The sequence below is a fragment of the Zeus faber genome (assembly GCF_960531495.2).
Source record: "Zeus faber genome assembly, chromosome: 12".
Lineage (NCBI taxonomy): Eukaryota > Metazoa > Chordata > Actinopteri > Zeiformes > Zeidae > Zeus > Zeus faber.
In genome coordinates, this window is record NC_137196.1 from 9,027,976 (window position 1) to 9,047,706 (window position 19,731).

Sequence of the window (19,731 nt, forward strand, 5' to 3'; positions counted from 1 at the left end):
GTGGTGTTGTCTGAGTGAACTAATGACTGGGTTCATTTGTTCCAACGTATTTGCTAAGAAAAAAAAAAAAACCAAAGCACTTTGAACGGTACTTTTAAAGTTCTGCACTTCCATTACAGCCGAACACGTGTGATGTGACTGTATCACAGTATTTAGTTTTGTTCTTTTTTTTTTTTTTTTTTTTTTGAGTAGTTTGGGTTAACGGGCTGGACGACTGTGGTTCATCAATGTGTTTGGGATTGAAGTATGTTCCTCTCTGTAGCGCAAAATATGTCTTGGGGTAATGCATGATATTGGCTACAATATCTAAACATGGTGAGGGGTTGACAGAGGATTGACATGTTACCTTTGTCACCATTTGGTACATATAGGCGCCTTATTTTGAAGGGTTTTCTTTACCGGTAGATGTTTTCATTTACTTACTGAATGACATGTGCCATCCATCCATCCATCCATCCATTTAGGAGTACCAAACAGACCGACACGCGACGATGCCTTCTAACACCTAAACCAGCATCACATCACCCTAACACTAATTTTACTTCGAACCCAGTCTGCCTCTCCTCTCTGCCCGTCAGTTATTGTTTTATTTGGTATATTTCTCTCACCGTGACTTGTGTACATTTTATTTATTCTTCCAATTTTAGCTGTCAGAGACAACGGTCTGAGGCCTAGTACTTTTCTTTTTGGCGCTATAGCTATGGGAGTGAGAAAAAACATGACCGATTTCCGCCACCTTGTCATTTGTACCTTCTGTGTATTTGTGTCTGATACATTATACAGTACAAGCAAAAATATTCAGATTTTCAGGTTTTTCTAGGTATAGACATAGCTGAGTAACAAAGATACTTTTCTGGGTGTTTTGAAAACATTTGTCTCTTTTTATTTGTCTCGGCCCCCCACCCCGACACCTCCGGACCTGGTCAGAAAATGTGCCGATGCAGGACCTGTTGGGACTCCTGGCAAAGCTTTAAAAAATATATATACAGTAAATGGTTTGACCAGTCACCCTAGATCAGTATTTCTATTCTAAGGTTTTATTAACACAGGCCACAAGTTGAGATTCTTCAGCCTTGACAATCCAAAGCTGCTGTATTACTACGGGTGTGTTAGTTTTCTCTTTGACTGTAATTGTAGGTATGCTTGACTGTCCACCTCGCCAATAAAGCAAAAATGCATTACGCTTTCAGAATTTCATTGTTTACTTTTATCATAATATTAACTTATACACTATAGCTATGTATTTTACTTATTCATTTATTATTGTATTGAGTATTTTATATGTTATAGAAAAATAATATTACTTAATTGTTTTATAAGTAATTATAATAATTATATGTTAAACATTTATTGTGTATTTTTAATTGTGTATTATTCTTATTTTACATTATATTATTTTTATTATTACAGTTATTTTTAATATGATAAGTGATATACAACTGTCATTTGCTGTCAGTTAACCAGATATATTATTATATATTATAACAGCACCCCGAAGAATCGCCACCTCACCGCGGTGGAGGGGTTTGTGTGTCCCTGTGACCCTGGGAGCTGTGTTGTCGGGGGCATTAGCCCCTGGTAGGGTCTCCAAGGCAGAGTGGTCTCAGAGGAGGGACCAGACAAAGAGTGATTCAAAGGACCTCAATGAAAAACATCAACAGCAAAATGGTACCTCGCCCGGAAACCGGGGCCCCCTCCTGGAGCCAGACCTGGGAGGGGAGCTCGGTGGCAAGAGTCTGGTGGCCGGGCATTGACCCATGGGTCTTATATCATGGAGCCGCCACCCTGTGGGCCCACCACCTGCAGGGAGGGGTCAGGGTTGGCGGATAGGCGTTGGGGTCGGGTGCAATGTCAGCCGGGCGGCGGGCAAAGGCGGGGGCCTGGGCCTGCTGATCCTCGGCATCGTAGACTAGTTCTAGGGACGTGGAATGTCACCTCTCTGGCGGGAAAGGAGTCGGAGCTGGTGCGGGAGGTGGAGCGATACCAACTAGATATAGTTGGGCTCACCTCTACGCACAGCACTGGCTCTGGAACCAAACTCCTGGAGAGGGGCTGGACTCTCTCCTTTTCCGGAGTTGCCCAGGGTGAGAGGCGCCGACAGGTGTGGGGATACTCACGAGCCCCCGGCTGAGTGTCTCTGTGTTGGAGTTCTCCCCAGTGAACGAGATGGTCGCCTCTATGCGACTACAAGTTGCTAAGGGGAAATCTCTGACTGTTGTGTGTGCTAATGCACCGAACACCAGTTCAGAGTATTCGGCATTCTTGGAGTCTCTAGGTGACGTCCTGGAAGGGGCTCTGCCTAGGGACTCTATAGTTCCACTGGGAGGCTTCAACGCTCACGTGGGCAACGATAGAGAAACCTGGAAAGGGGGGGATTGGGAGGAATGGCCTGCCTGATCTGAATCCGAGTGGTGCTTTGTTATTGGACTTCAGTGCTAGGCATGGATTGGCCATGTTCGAGCATAGGGTGGCTCATAAGCGTACGTGGTACCTGACCACCTTAGGTCAAAGATCAATGATCGACTTTGTAGTTGTGTCATCAGATCTGCGGCCATATGTCTTGGACATTCGGGTGAAAAGAGGAGCAGAGCTGTCAACTGATCGCCACCTGGTGGTGACTTGGATCAGATGGCGGGGGAGGCTGCCAGACAGACCTGGTAAACCCAAATGTGTAGTGAGGGTGAACTGGGAACACCTGGTGGATGCCCCTGTCCGCGAGGTCTTCAACTCCCACCTCCTGAAGGATTTTTTGCGCATCCCGGGGGAGGTTGGGGACATGGAATCCGAGTGGGTCATGTTCAAAACCTCCATTGCAGGGGCGGCTGCTAGGAGCTGTGGTCGGAAGGCAGTCAGTGCCTGTCGTGGCGGTAACCCAAGAACCCGTTGGGGGACACCAGCGGTGAAGGAAGCCGTCAAACTGGAGAAGGAGGCCTTTCGGGCTTGGCTGGCTCAGGCGTCTACAGAGGCAGCAGACAGGTACCGGCAGGCTAGAAGGGCTGCGGCTTCGGCGGTCACTGAAGCAAAATCCCGGGTGTGGGAGGAGTTTGGGGAGCCTATGGAGAAGAACTTTCGGTTGGCCTCAAGGAAGTTCTGCGACTCAGAAAGGGAAAGCAGGGCTTGGCTCAGGCTGTGTTCGGCCAGTTAGGAGAACTGCTGACCCGTGCACTTTGAGGAACTCCTGAACCCGACCAATACGTCCTCAGGGGAAGAGGCAGAGTCTGAAAACTTGGGGGAAGTCTCGTCCATATGCCTGGCAGAGGTCTCTGAGGCAGTTAAAATACTCCTCGGGGGCAAGGCACCGGGGGTGGATGAGATTTGCCCTGAGATGCTGAAGGCTCTGGACATTGTTGGGCTGTCTTGGTTGACACGCCTCTTCAGTGTCGCGTGGATGTCGGGTACAGTACCTGTGGAATGGCAGATGGGGTGGTGTTTCCCATTTTTAAAAAGGGGGACCGGAGGGTGTGCTCCAATTATAGGGGTATCACACTACTCAGCCTCCCCGGGAAATTTTACTTCAGGGTGCTGGAAAGGAGGCTCCGGCCGATTGTCGAACCTCAGATTCAGGAGGAGCAATGTGGATTCCGTCCTGGACGTGGAACAGTGGACCAGCTCTTTACCCTTGCAGGGTTGCTGGGGGGGTTGTGGGAGTTTGCCCATCCAGTCTATACGTGTTTTGTGGAACTTGAGCGTTTTGTGTCCCTCGAGGAATCCTGTGGGGGTTTCTGAGGGAGTATGGGGTACCAGGGCCGTTGGTACGAGCCATCCGGGCCTTGTACAACCAAAGTGAAAGCTGTGTTCGTATTCTCGGCACAAAGTCAAGCTTTTTGCAGATGGTGTGGTTTTGTTGGCCTCATCAGACCGTGACCTCCAGCACGCACTGGGCTGTTTGCGGTCGGGATGAGAGTCAGCACCTCCAAGTCTGAGGCCATGGTTCTCTGCCGGAAAACAGTGGATTGCTCCCTCCGGGTTGGGAGCGAGTTGCTTCCCCAAATGAAGGATTTCAAGTTTCTCGGGATCTTGTTCACGAGTGAGGGGGAAAATGGAGCGTGAGATGGACAGGCGCATCAGTGCGGCGTCAGCAGTGATGCAGGCGTTGTACCGGACCGTTGTGGTGAAGAGGAAGCTGAGCCGGAAGGCAAAGCTCTCAATTTACCAGTCCATCTACTTCCCAACCCTCACCTATGGTCACGAGCTCTGGGTAGTGACCGAAAGAACGAGATTGCGAATACAAGCGGCCGAAATGAGTTTCCTACGTAGGGTGGCTGGGCTCAGCCTTAGAGATAGGGTGAGGAGCTCGGACAACCGGAGGGAGCTCGGAGTAGAGCCGCTGCTCCTTCGTGTTGAAAGGAGCCAGTTGAGGTGGTTCGGGCATCTGATCAGCCTCTTGGGCGGCTTCTTTTGGAGGTTTTCCGGACACGCCCAACTGGTAGGAGACCACGGGGTAGACCCAGAACACGCTGGAGGGATTGTATATCCCAGCTGGCCTGGTAACGCCTCGGGGTCCCCCAGGAGGAATTGGAAAACGTTGCTGGGGAGAAGGGGGCCTGGAGCTCCTTGCTCAGCCTGCTGCGACCGTGACCCGGCCCCTGATAAGCGGAGGAAAATGGATGGATGGATGGACAAGAACAAGAAAATAATTTTTTCCAATATTTAGGAGCTTTAAGGAGACTTGCTTGGAGTAGTTATAGACTTATAATTCAACACTAGTAATTCAAGAGAAATAATGATTGAAAATGATTTGCTGAAGAATGTTAGTGATCCTTCACAGTCTAAATTGATGACCAAAAACTGAGATTGATTAGGCTGTAATATTTACCTATTTTTATTAAATGCATGTTGCTTGTTTGATGAAGTGATAGCACTGCGATTGGACTTTTATTAAAACAATATACAAACTCTTAACCATACGAAGTTACAAAGTGACAGGTATTATTTTATTACTATTAAACTTTATGTTTGAAAAACCGTCAGTTAAAGTATTACCAGAAGTTACCACAATTGGATTAAACAAAGCGCAGTGTGTTAAACCTCATAAATATATATACCCTTCTGAGGACAACTGACATTCACCAGAGTAAGTTCTAAAATTAAAAATAAAAACCCAATATCAACGTCAGAATTTATAGACATTCCAGGGATATCAATGTATACAAAGTAACTGAAATATAATTACTGTTTCATTATTTTTGTGTTTTTGGGTTCCCTTCCAGATGCCTCAATGATTTGTTACAATTACAACAAAAAATGTGTAACCCACATTTACACACAGTTGAGGTGTTGATAGAACCGGGACATCGCAGGCATTTTGTGATTCAAGTTTCATGCAAATTGATCCAGTGAATTGATCCAAATTGAATTAGTGAAAAAGCGACTACATTCGACCGGAAGTAGCCAAACCTTTGTGCAACACCACGCCAACGTTCCAAAAATGTAGGACGCTTTGTGACGTCATCTAATTCCTTATAAATTTGCAGGTTGTGGTTCTTAACGTCCATTCACGTCGCGCATGTTAGGGATGTAGCGTATGAAATTTCATAGTACGGTACGGTATCTACCAAAATACCGCAGTATACGGTATTTCACGGTATTAATTCCCCCCTTTTCAAGATTCAAGATGTTATTTGTCACATACATATACATACGGTTATATATATATGCAGTGAAATGTCATGACACCCGGTAATTACGCACAATAAGCTCCATAAGCTCTAAAAATACTAAAATGCGCGTAAGTACTCGAGGTTAGTTACGTTTCTTTTAGGAGGATTTAAATGTATATTAAATACAACACAGACAATTCATTGTATTATTAATTATAGAACCTAGACTCGCGATTGTGGCGCCGCCCCTTGTTTTCTGTATTGCTCTCTGCAGCTAAAATTATTATTATTACTATTTTTATTATTATTATCATTATCATTATCATTATCATTATGATTATGATTATTATTATGATAACTAGTACATTCTAGTACACGTTTGACACATTTTAATGGTGCCCGTTAAAAATGTAAGACTATCGAAGACATTTTAATGTCATAGTTGAACAAAATGTCAATGGCTCAGTCCTGTGTCCTGCATGGCCGTTCAAAATGGCACAGTATAACAAAATGGAGGGAAAACTTTGCACCAAAAAAACAAGCACCACATGTGACAATATAAGCATGTTAGAACTTCAGGGGGATCAGTCGAGTCCAGGTTTCTTCAGTCAATGATAAGTCGCTTGTTGACTGTCAGGGGCTCAGCTCGCCATCGGTGACGTCGGAGGTCCTCGGCCCTCATGATGCGCACAGAGTTGTTTGCCAGGCGTGCGTCTGTGCTTCACATCTTGGATGATGATGTCACAGATCGCCGTGCTGAGAGGAATTGGATGATGACGTCACCGATCGCCGTGCTTAGAGGAATTGGATGATGAATTGGATGATGTCACCAGGCTCGCTGTTCGCTTGTTTCGTCAAAGTGTACTAATATTACGCGTGACGCATGTCCAACTTGCACCAAATTCGACACTGCACGTCCTCGGGTCCCCAGCGATACAACCGCCAAGTGTGAAGTAGATCGGATGAGCGGTTGTCAAGGCAATCGAAGGACATACGTACATACAGACAGACAGATTCCTAAAATGATCGATTATTATTATTATTTAAAAATGCCATAAGCCTATAAATAAGACCAAGCATATAAATAACGCCAAAAGAAATTGCTTCTACCTCGATGACCATCTGACGTTTTTTTATCGCCTTCATCAATAATACAGAATTAGGGGGCCGTACGCATAATTGGGTGGGCGAGGCCTGCCAGGCTGGCTCGGATCCTCGGATCCTCGGATTGGCTTGCCTGGACTGCCCATCATTCGTAAAGCCGGCGTTTGGCGCCCGCCCCCTCGGCCCGGCAGTCAATCAGGCGGCGCACGGGCCACTGCAGGTGCAGCGCTCGGGAGTAGGCGCATCGCGGACCGAGCGGGGGGTGCATGGTGTCAGCTCCGGGCCCGTTTCTACTCACCCGACGGTATACGAGGAAAGCGGAAGCAGCGCAGGGTACGTGAACAACCTGCGACGCGTTTCACCGTGGCGTTTATTGCCGGGGAATGTGGCCGTGGATGGGAAAGAGTAACCTTCATTTGACATAGACGGCGGGGATGCTAGCTGGCGCCGTAATAACCGTGCACGGTACGGCAGGGTGGCGGTGTTAGCGTTACACATGGCGTTAAACGGGTGTACGCTGGGCTTTTGTTGCTGTCTCGGCGCCCCCTCGGCGTGTGAATGCTCGCACCGGGGCCTACGAGGTAGGTTTCCAGCCCCACCATATGTTCATTCATAATGGGCTAGAGGCCTGGCTGTCCACCTCCGAACGGGAACAGGCTGGCGCTTAGCCCGCTAAGCCGCGCTGCTTCCGCCTGCTTAGCGCCTGCTGCTCCACCTTGTCTCCACATTAAATTCAATGCCTGTCGAACGGATAGAAGCCCCGGCCGTTTCTTTTGTATTGGTTGGATATTTTGGACACAGTCGGGGTCCTGCTGCTGCTGCTACTGTGGAAAAATGGCTGCACCGTGTTTCTTTTCTCCTGATGTGGAATGGTTCGCCCAGGAATATAAAGGGGCGCAGTGTGTACGCCGATTGATTCGCGTTGAGTTTGACGTTTTAACCCCCTGCCTGATCATATGGGTTTTATTGGTCCCATTACGACAAATCATATTGTCATATTCTCGTATCCTTGCAGAGACCGGCTGAGCAATAATTGGCGAGAGACGCGATCCTGCCTGATAACAATGATGCGTTTTTATATACTGTAGTTAATGTTTACAAGCGGGGGATGGAGAAGTTTAGATGGTTTTCCTTCAAGGCCCTTTCTTGCTTTATTGTTTTTGCTCAGATTTTTATAAATATTCATCTTCTTGGCATTTTCCAGGCTAAAAGTATCTGAACCTAGGCTTGGGTATTGTTTAAAAATGTACGATACGAGTAGTACCAATACCGGTACCCTCAAAGTGATACCAATAGAGTACTTCATTCGATAACTTTTTTTCTACTATACCCATCATGTGACTCAGAATTCCGTTGCATCAAACACCACCACTTCATTCAAATATTTTTACACTAACACAGTTTGAAAGTGTTTTAAAATTAAATAATGAAAATGATTTTAATGTGTATTTAATACCTGTACAAAACTGTACAATGAAGTATTTGGGCAGTATAGTTTTAAACCAATAGCCAGTGCAGGAGGAATGATTACAGCAGTGGAAGAACCTTTTCACTGTTCATATGGACACCTGACTGTTGTTTTAAGATAGACCCAAAAAATTGTGAACCTATCCTTTAACACACTGTTGTAGCTGCTGCTGGGGTAGTGAATCAATCACATGTCCAATTAAATCAAAGAAACGCTTGCGGTGATTGGCTGGTTTGGAGCTGCTGCGGTATTGAGCCAATCACACATTGCATTAAATCGAAAAACGTGCGGTGATTGGCTGCGAGCCGAACCATACAAATAGTGTTTTGTTTTTTTTCCTAGATCTGAGTACAAAGAGGATCTAATACAGGTATTGTTTAACTGGAAGTTTTGATACTACTTGGTATTGGGTTATTTCAATTGGTACATTAAAGGTTTTGCACAACAATACCCAGCCCTAGAAACACGGCAACCGCACTACGCACAGACATTTACCGGAAGTTGAAGAACGTTGGCACACCGTCATTTAGCTTGAGGGTTAGGGTGCTTTGTGACATCATCTGACGCTATGAAAGTCTGGTTCTCTGGGTGTTCGTTCGCATTTGGCGAGTTGCGTTGTGTGGACCTCGTTGCTTCGCGTAGCATTTATGCTTGTTCGCGACGACAAATTGGAGGAGCCGATGCCGTGTTCAATGTAACCTCTGAAAATTGTCACTCGTGCTGCATTTCACAGAACCCCGAAAACCGTCGCGACGAAAGAGTGTGTTTTTTATTCTGGGATCAGACTACACAATATGTTTGCCTTTCAGGATGGTCACCATGTCAGGTTAGGCCATCATAGTGTCTTGGTTGGGAGACTGGCAACACTACAAGTATGACCCCGACCAGTCATTGTTGCATGTTTTCATAGGTCATAGTGGGAGGGGCCAGTTCATAGGTCGTCGGGAGGGAGGGTCAAGAAACTGTCAGCAAACATGGCTATAGAAGTGCCATGTGTGAAGCTGGCGGTCTTGTGATCCTAAAATAACGAAAAAGAGATTGTGGACCCATTCCAGTGTCGATCCGATCATTTGGACAATCTGTTGGTAACAGACGTACAATCTGAATCGGTTTCCACCTCCCCGTTTCCCCGCAACTCCCGGACGGACCTGTTTCCCTCCACTTCTCTTCGCCATGTTTACATAGTATGTGCACCGGAGAGCACTCTGTCTTCCTATTGGTCAACATCAAGGAATGCGTTGTAAGCGTTATCAGACTAGGCAGAACATTTTTAGAAAAATCAGACATACTAGACCTTTCATCTGGGTGATCACCGATTATGTCACACTACACGGGTTGAAGACGCCCGTTCGTCATTCATGACCCTTCATATTCGGGCCAGACGCTTGAAATTTGTCGTCCATGACAAAATCGGGTCAAAATCAGGCTAAATTTGTGTAGTCTGATCTCGCTATTACGGAAGCTCGGAAAACTCTATTACGTACCTAACATGATTAAATTGGACCCCGTTTATTGCGGCCTGCAACCATATTTCTTCCTGTTTTTACTGGCAATAATGGTACTGGATTAACTGATGCTTTGTAATAGCTTAGGCATTTCTTAACATAGGTTGTTGCTGTTTACTTTGGTGTTAGTAGTGGTCGGAGTCACTATGGTGCTTTTTTTTCAGGATGTTGTCACACGTTTCAAGGCCTTTTATGGAGAATCTGAAAGTCTGAAAGTGCCTGTTTGAAAAATTGTGAATGCTTGGCAATAGGATGTCTTGCATCCAATGATGATTTGTACGTCTTAAATATTATCTGTGCAATTCCATCTGCTGTTGCTTTTCTTGGCCAGGTCTCTCTTGTAAAAATAGACTTTACTCTCGTGGGACCAGCCTAGTTTTAAACAGGCCCAAGTAAACAACAAATCTGGAAATTCAGGGTTTGAAGCACAACCCTTCTCCAATGTTTTTATTTATTTTTTTAACGTTACTAGCGTTTCACCGTCTTGCCTCCATAGATGGCGTCAGCAAATGCCAACTATGGACAAAAGGAGTCTTCAGACCAGAACTTTGACTACATGTTCAAGATCCTCATCATTGGCAACAGCAGCGTCGGAAAGACCTCCTTCCTGTTCCGCTACGCCGATGACTCATTTACACCGGCCTTCGTCAGCACGGTGGGCATCGACTTTAAGGTCAAGACCATCTACAGGAATGACAAGAGAATAAAGCTGCAGATCTGGGTGAGGAGCCGAATGAAACGCACATACACTCACTCTCTTACGGAGCTCATCAGTTGGACATTTTGTTTTTGCCTACCTCTATTTGTTGAGGACGGTCAAAACAGGACCTCTCTGTGTGTGTCTGTGTGTGTGTGTGTGTGTGTGTGTGTGTGTGTGTGTGTGTGTGTGTGTGTGTGTGTGTGTGTGTGTGTGTGTGTGTGTGTGTGTGTGTGTGTGTGTGTGTGTGTGTGTGTGTGTGTGTGTGTGTGTGTGAAATGGTCGTGGTAAATGTAGGAAATCTTTGACATAAACTAAAGGTTGCAAGTTATACTACACTTTCCGGATAGTGAACCATTGAGTTTACAGCAGTCCTGGAATGACTTAGCATTTAAAATACTTATTTTTTTGGCTCTTTACTTTGGAAACCTGTCCATTGTGGATTTTGAGAACTTGAGCAGATCCCAAGGCATTTAACTGCACTTAATTTTATTTACAGAGGATAACAATTCTGTAAAGATCTGGCTGCACCCGTCTCCTCTTGAGACCAGAGGATTCAAGGGGCCTAATCATAATTGTGCGTAATCATGTGGCCGAGTATTTTGCACATGATTACAAAGTAGCAGCCCGAGTAGGATTTATTTTACTCTCAAGGACACCGGACCACTCCGGACAATGCCATTACTCATTCAGAGTGATGGCTACTAGGAGATGCTCTGTGAATTAAAAAAAAAAAGAAAATGCTCCCTGGGTTCTTGCGTTCCCTTTTTAGACTCTGGCACTGTCACAGACTCTCATGCTTGCCTGCACAGATCCCCCTGCGTGTCCTCTGACAGCTGGATCTCAGGTGGCCAGGGAGGAGATGCACTGTGAGGAAACAAACTAGCTGCATCTAGGTCTGTGACGATAACTGCATTACCGCAATATTGCAGTTTTGTGATGTCACTGTGGTATTGAGCTCATTACTGTACTGTGAAAGTTACAGGAGGATATAAAATATAAACACAATCATTGTTTAGTTATCATCATTGACTCTCTTCCATCCTATGTTCAAGGTCTTCTGGAGAAACTCTTCAGTTGCTCCACTTGTCACTTTGCGTGTGCAAGGAGGAGGGACGGTCCATTAAACATATCAGAGATTTCTGTTTGTGTGATTATTATTAATTATTTATAGGGCTATACCCGACTCAGAATTTTGTCAGTCAAATCTGATTTGGCATGGCCAGAGGCAGAAATCACGAAGGGGCAGGGGGGGGTCTGGACCCCCCTTCCTGGGAAAAACAGTTGTCCTCCTCAATATATCATTGGAAACATAACTATATAATTTTAAATAATCGTGGCTCTGTGCCCCAATTGCTCCCTCTCTGACTTTACCGACTGTGCCCATGGCGGACCAGCGAACCTGCACCGAAACAGTATTTTTATTTTAGAAGTAGGTTATTTTATTTTACTCTGTTTCTTTCTGTAATGAAACAAGCACTGTGCATGATAGGGACACGTTCACCATCACTCCCTTACCCCTCTTAGCTCTGTATAGCTAAACCCGATCAGAGGAAGCAAGCTTGATTTGCAGCTTACTCGAGATGCACAATGTGCATTTCTGTCGAGGCGTGTTAGGGCCCTTCACCTCAAATGAAAATTACTTCTTTGTGTTGGTCTCATCACATCTTTGTGGACTGAGCGGTCCGCCCTCCACCCCAGAGCCTTTGCAGAGCCTCTTTATCTTTGGCGTAATGGTGGTACCCTTGAAGTGTTCTGACATGCGACCATAAAGCCTGACCCTGGACCCGCCGCACCTGATGATTCCATTCCATGTGGTCTGAATACCTAATAGCTGTGGAGCTTCAGACCTTTTAAATCAACTGGTGCCACAGTCTTGGTGAAGGATTTTCTGCTCCATAATAACTAATCAGGCCTCATGCATAATGCATGTCCGTAACACCTTCCTTCCTCTTCCTCATATTCCATAGTGCTTGAATTTCATTATTCATCCACTGGCACGTTTGACATCATAATCCAGGCATGATATGTGCCCAGAGTCCTAGAACAAGCGATATCCTGACGGGACACATCAGAACGAGGGAATTTGGTGTTTTATTTATATTGGATTAAACTTGTAAGGCTCCTAATTACTCAGAACCTTACAATACTATGATATAGTTCCAGAAGAATGGTAGGAATCGCCAGATAACTTGTAATACAAGTCATTTCCCACGATAACGATGGCATCTCGATACAGGGCATTTTGCTGTTTGCATATTGCAAAAACATCCTTCAGATCAACTGTGATTTCTGTGTTGAAGGACGAAGGAAAATATGCTCTATAGAAAATACAACAACAGGAATGACTCCTGTACCATATTTCAGTCCTCCCTTTATTTTGCATTTGTGTATGTGTAGGACACAGCCGGCCAGGAGCGCTACAGGACAATCACCACGGCCTACTACCGGGGCGCCATGGGCTTTATTCTCATGTATGATATCACCAATGAGGACTCCTTCAATGCTGTACAAGACTGGTAGGTGTATATAGATTCAACATACATATACATACGGTCATACAGTACATATATGCAGTGAAATGTCATGACACCCGGTGATTACACCCTATAAGCTCTAAATACACAAAAACTTAAATGTGCGTAATTGACAAAGGCGCTTGTGCAGGCGGCTGCAACAAGGCGTTGCGCCACAATCATCTATATATAATCATCCACGATTATTTAATCTATAATTATATAATAGAATGAATTGTCTGTTAAATTAAATATACATTGTGTGTGTGTGTGTGTGTGTGTGTGTGTGTGTGTGTGTGTGTGTGTGTGTGTGTGTGTGTGTGTGTGTGTAAAAAAAATTAGTGCTGCTTGAAAGTTTGTGAACCTTCCAGACATGGTCACTGTTTTTGTAAAAAAAAAACTTAAAATAACCTTATTAAACATACATCCAAATCCCAATTTGTAAAGCACACCTTCCAAATAATGGACATACACACACACAAATATATATATTTTCATTATTTAATTCAACAAAGGTGGTTTATTCTACAAAAACTGAAAATTTAACATGTGCAGAAGTATGTGAACCCTTTTATTAGTAGCTTGTAGCTCCCCCTTTCGCAGCTATTACTTCAACCAAAACAAACGTCTTCTGTAACCACTAACCAGTCTCTCGCATTGGCTTATGGGAATTTTTGCCCACGCCTCCTTGCAGAACTCAGTAAGTTGAGAGAGGTTGGAGGGACATCTGGTATGTACCAACTTCTTCAGGTCTCACTACAACATTTCAATTGGATTAAGGTCCGAACTTTGACTGGGCCAATCCAGAGTACGAATCCTTTCTCTGAAGCCTTTGTAGTTTTGCTGGAATGCTTTGGGTCATTGTCTTGTTGCATAATCCATTTTCATCCCAGCTTCAACTCCCTGAATGATGGCAGGAGATTCTGGTCAAGAATTTGTCGCTATGCATGAGAATTCATGGTTCCTTCGGATAATATGGAGTCGTCCAGGAGCAGAAAAGCAGCCCCAGACCTTCACATTTCCACCACCATGCTTCACTGTTGGGAGGAGGTTCTTTTCTTCATATGTAAGGTTGGCTTTTCTCCAAACATAGAGGTTTTGATTGTGACCAAATAATTATTTTTTGGACTCGTCGGTCAAGAGAATGGACTTCCAGAAGGCCTCTGGTTTGTCCAAGTGCTCTCTGGCAAAGTTGAAACGGGCAGCTTTGTTATTTTTTGAGAGCAGAGGCTTCCTTCTAGCAACCCTCCCATGAATGTCATGGCTATTTAATTTTCGTCTGATTGTAGACGCATGCACATTTGTCCCAGATGCTACCAGAGAGGTCTGCAACGCTCTAGAGGTGATGTGGGGGTTGGCCTTTATTTGATTTATTATTTTTCTGGTGCTTCTGGGTGATACTTTTGATGGGTGTCCACTTCTAGGCAGAGTTGCTGTCATGTTAAAGGCCCTCCATTTGTAAATTATTTGTCTTACAGTGGATGGATGGAGCTGGAGTCTTTTGGAGATCGTCTTATAGCCCTCCCCAGACTGATGGGCTGTCACTACCCTCTTCTTCATGTACTCGGATATCTCCTTTGCTCTGGCCATTGTTGATTTGTATGGGACCACAGTGGTTTCGTTGGTTTCATTGATCTCTCCCTTTCCCAAGGATGTCTCATTTCATTGGTCTGCTTAAATGAATAGTTAAGCACCCAAATGTGTTTCACCTGAGTGTGTTACCTGCTTGACTCAACCAATGCAGCTGGGGGTTCACATAATTCCATGTAGTTTCAAATCCCACTAAACAAGTACATGCAATTGATAAACATATCTGACATTTCATACATAAAAACTGGTGATGATAAGATAATCATGTGTGTGTGTGTGTGTGTGTGTGTGTGTGTGTGTGTGTGTGTGTGTGTGTGTGTGTGTGTGTGTGTGTGTGTGTGTGTGTGTGTGTGTGTGTGTGTGTGTGTGTGTGTGTGATGAAATAAGGCTGTAATCTTTTGTGCATGAATTGTGTCCCGTCAACATTTACTCTTTATGGAATATCTATATAAATCCTAAGATCCTGTTATGGGCATCCTGATAATGCTTATCACATGAACCGTATCAAAATTGTAGATCTTTCTAGTTTTCTAACAGTAATTATCTTCTACAGTATCAGCCTTTACGTGTAAACCAGCCTTTTAACTAGCCACTATCCAGCTGCACCTGCATTTGAAAGTCACAAACCAATGAATAGCTCTTTTGATTACATTTCTTGGTGAATTTTCTGGTGAATGAATACCAGGTTGATTAGGCTGCTTAATGGAATAATTAAATGGTTCTCTTTGGGTTTGTTTATTTATTTGTTTATTTTTTGTCCTGGCAGGTCAACACAAATCAAGACGTACTCGTGGGACAACGCCCAGGTCCTCTTGGTGGGGAACAAGTGCGACATGGATGATGAGAGGGTGGTGGCTGCGGAGAGGGGCAGGCAGCTGTCTGAACAGCTGGGTAGGTCAATCAACCAGATTCCACTTTTGAGCAACAGTGGGGCTGGGAGATCAATCATAGAGTAGCGTGCAACATAACTGGCTCCATCGGACATGACAGGGAGTGGTCCATTCTGAAGGAATATCACATATTTTATATGTTATAAAGTTACCCCTTAAAACATGTATACATTCATCAGTTAGCCAGCCCTCCTCTGTTCGCCATAATGTGGCTCATTTCCGATACGTTGATTGTGTGGCTCTATTATTGGGCACCACAGTTTCCCGCAGTTGCGACCAGAGTTTCATGCTTTTTATTGTCATAACACTTAAGAAATCTGGTCAAATTACTTGGTCTCAAACTAAAGTTACACAGATGTAAAAATGTGGTTTTAAAAAAAGATTCTAATGTTGTCTGTATGAATTAGTGTGTTAGGTCTACAATTGCTATTCTTAATTAATGCAACACCAAGTAACTTTTTTTAACCTTAAAATTAAAGCTTCAGAATCATTTTGATTGTACACTGACTTATAATATGGAGACTGGCACCTCTTTCATTCCAACCCACCCCACCGAGTGGGTGGGAACGGTGTTCGGGTAGGTTATGCTTTATGGCACTAAGTCACTTGCTTGATGTTTGGCTCCGGTAATTGCCGTTCTTTTGCCTGGTAAAATGATTTAAAAAAACAAAACAATAAATGATAACTTGCCAGTCAAAATGTCCAGTAATAATGCTCATACAAAAGGTAACCACTCCACCTCCCTGATGGCGCAGACGAGACAGGCCAGTGGTGCGCCCGGCACTGGCCCTCACTTTCATTGGGCCACGGTGTTAGTTTCACCCTCTGAAGCCTGGTTTATAGTCCTTGCAGCCGTAGTGTCGTTTAGTGCCCGCAAAAATTTAATTTAGTCATGCAGCGCTCGCGACAACGCCACACAGCAATTTTGTGCGATGGCGCGCACCTTCCAATTTCTCCCAATCTCACCTCACCTCAGGCCGCTCACAGCGGCTCTCACTTTCTTTGCGCCACAGGGTTTGTTTCAACCTCTCGTGTGTGCATGCTGATCTGCCAGGCTGAGCACATCTCGTACCTACACCGGTAACAGGGGACCTGATCCCTCCCTGCGGCGAGGTCTGTGCATGGGCGCTGTAACCTAGGTGTACATTATATCTGCGTTTGTAATATAGACTGTTATTGAAACGTGACCGATAAGGTTCAAATTTGTCCAATAAAATGAATGATTTTCAGACGCCAGTTTTACGACAGCGGCGTAAAGGTGCAATTGCACGTAGAAACTGTAGGGGTGTCAAGCACCAAGTTACATAGTGCTGCTTAAACTGACATTTTGAGTGTCATGTTATTTAAATTTAAGCAGTTTGTTTAATCCAATCATGTTTAAATATGATCTGCATATAATTATCTTTGGCTCCGTTGGCCTCTGACTGTTGGATTACATTGACTCCATACCCAGCCTGAACTGATGATGAAAAGCCTTAGAGCTGGGATAACCTTGATCAGAATCTTCTAATCTTACACCGGTCCTGTCGGACCCATTTGTCAGATCAGGCTGGGTTGAACGCTGATCATCGTCATGAACCCGATTCTGAGTGATGTAAACACTTTGTGTTGGGTACATCTCAACTTGTGTAATAGCTAGAGATATACTTTCAGTTTCATTTCCAGAATGGGCACAGAAAGGGAAGGAACCAAGTCATCCATGTACTTGTCCGGTGACTGGTGCAGCCTATCACTGCCAGTAATGATCCTCATGGAGGAAGGCAGTTTAATGTATTTGTATATAAATAATAGTTTTGTTGCAACTAATTTCCGGTACAGATCTGATATTAACTTTTCTCACTAGTTACCCCTGCCTAGTCTTAATCAACCATTATAACATGACACTTGATTTAAAATGTTAAATAGTAATATTACTATTTAACATTTTAAATGTTTAAAATGAATTTAAATGTTGCCCTTGTTTGCTTATGAAGTTACCTTTTTACCTAGGCATCTCTTCGTTCAATTTAAGACCAAAGATTTAGCTTTTTGATCTCGAGCTCTAAACACGGTTCCGCATGCTTCTCAGGCCAAATAGTTGGGTTGTGTATCTAGAATTTTAGATGCTGATTAGGCTCAGATATGCAAACTTCCCTGTTCTGTCTACACACTCTTGCACTCACTCATTTGACAGCCAGATGAGATAAAACTTTATTGCTCAGACTGTAAAGCTGATCCTTGAGGAAACAAAGACAGACTTGTTTCCAGACTCATTTCTCCAAAGTTCCCCTTTGTCCAGAGTCTAAATCTTGTAAAAGCAAAAAAGATATCTTTAAGCTCTATTTCGTCCCACAATGCCATTCATTTTCTAGTTTACACCTGGTCAATTGGTTTGACTCTATGTCCCATAAAGAATTTTGTGGTGTGGCAAAACATTGATGTGATGCTTTTCAGACCCACAACCAATGCCCTGTTTCTGTTTTCACAGGGTCACATGTCCACGCAAATAATATTCAATTAATTATATTTATGTTGTTCACCATTTGTACCATATGAAGGGTTCACTATTTAGTGCTACGCTAGTTCGGGGCAGGTCTCTAAATTAGCGGAGTTTTAAGCCACAGGTTAAAGGAGGGGGTTTGCTAGTTTTCAGCCCAGCCTTATTAAAATGTTGCTTCCTGTCATTCTACCTCTTTATAGCACAATCTGAATGCTTAACTATTTCTTGTGAAACCTAGTCATGTGCTAAAATGTGCCCAATAGAGCATAATTCCAAGTCTAAAAAAAGATTCACTCTCGTATACTCATATCTCTAATAATAGTAATATCACATTTAATTTATTAGAGCATTAGCTGAAGTAGTTTTTTTTTTTCTGGGGGAAGCAGTGCAACTTCCTGTTTCTAGCCTCTTATGTTGACACGGATATAGTGACCATTCTTTTCCCTGGTATAAAATAAGGACAGACGATATTGTGATCAATCTTAAATGCCTAAAAGGTTTGCCCCGTTGGACTCTATTTAACCAGAGAAAAAGGTTGCAAGGTGGAACCTTTTCTTTAGCTCTCATATCGTTTCCAGGCTTTAACTGTTTCGTAAGCTCCCATAGTAGTGGCAGCAGTGCCATGTCGGGGCCCGGAGCCAAAACCCCTCGTCAAATCTTACATGGAATAGAGTTTTACTTTGCTCTCGCTCTGGCCAGGTTTCGAGTACTTTGAGGCCAGCGCCAAGGACAACATCAACGTGAAGCAGACCTTCGAGCGGCTGGTGGACATCATCTGTGAGAGGATGTCGGAGAGTCTGGACAACGCCGACCCCACCGTCACCGGGGCCAAGCAGGGGCCGCAGCTCAACGAGCAGCCCCAGAGGTCCCACCAGGACTGCGCATGCTAAACACACATCTCTATACATGCCCACACACTCGGATGCACACCACTCTCTCTGTTACGCATCAACACTGCCATACACACACACACACACACACACACACACACACACACACACACACACACACACACAAAGTGAGCAGTCATCTTCCCACAGAGGTTGCTTCTTCAGAAAGCTGTCCGCTCTTAACATTGTTTTTTTTTTTGTTTTTTTGTCCCTTTTGAAATCGGTTCAATCTTTAGATGTGTTAACTCAGACAGGGTGAAGAGCACGAGGTGTAATGCTAGGCGCGCACACACACACACACACACAGTCATATAAACCCTGACAGATCTGCCGCCGCCACACATCGTCCTCAGGTCGGAGGAGGAAGGTCGGAATCCACTGTTTGAGTAAAATATTATGGGTCGAGTTGAGACTACTCCTCAGTCTTGTCGACGTGTGTGCTTGTCCATGGTGTTTGACTCAGAAAAAATGTAGATGTTCCAACCCAAGCCCTGCCGTCCCAGCCCAACCCCAAACTTTGCCTCAAACCTTTAGTGGATCTGGATCACTCTGCATCGTTTTGCTTTCAGTCCCATCGAATGTGTGCGTGTGTGTATTGCCGTGAGTAGAGTTGAATAGAGTTTGTAAAATCTTTTGAGGGGGCTGGGTGGTTTGTGAGAATCAAGCATCTTTTCAAGTCGGTGATCCATCCCTGTGTTGTTTGAGTTTCCGTCGGCTGCACGGTCCACGGTCCATGTCCGTCGCAAGTCATTTCAGAGAAAAAGGGAAATCTATCAGCATAAGACATATCAAAGGATTTAGTCATAGCAGTCATGATGTTCTATTTTTTTGAGAGCGGCAATCCCGACGTATGAAATTCACCCTATCCTGCTTTTAACTGTTCTTTTTTGTATTACTGCTATTTGTTTTCTATTCGAAGTGGACTAGAGAAATATAAAGGAACGCAGAAATCTTTTCTTCGATAATAGACTGGTTTGTCTAAATGTCTTAAT

The 19,731-nt window shown here is 44.3% G+C and overlaps 1 protein-coding gene across 1 annotated transcript; it reads left to right on the forward strand.

The window, feature by feature from the left end:
• The first annotated feature begins 6,926 nt into the window (after positions 1–6,926).
• Positions 6,927–18,783, forward strand: LOC307237842 (ras-related protein Rab-3A-like). Its single transcript, XM_080010618.1, has 5 exons — positions 6,927–7,037; positions 10,174–10,398; positions 12,775–12,893; positions 15,247–15,371; positions 18,549–18,783. Exons 2-5 carry the CDS (start codon positions 10,174–10,176, stop codon positions 18,737–18,739), a joined length of 660 nt encoding a protein of 219 aa, XP_079866744.1. The 5' UTR covers positions 6,927–7,037; the 3' UTR covers positions 18,740–18,783.
• Positions 18,784–19,731: the final 948 nt, after the last annotated feature.

Bases quoted from the DNA above. Each gene is read 5' to 3' on its own strand.
- LOC307237842 (XM_080010618.1), top strand. From the start codon at position 10,174: ATGGCGTCAGCAAATGCCAACTATGGACAAAAGGAGTCTTCAGACCAG. The intron at 10,399-12,774 runs GTGAGGAGCCGA...GTGTATGTGTAG, and splicing joins GAATAAAGCTGCAGATCTGG to GACACAGCCGGCCAGGAGCG. The intron at 12,894-15,246 runs GTAGGTGTATAT...TTGTCCTGGCAG, and splicing joins TTCAATGCTGTACAAGACTG to GTCAACACAAATCAAGACGT.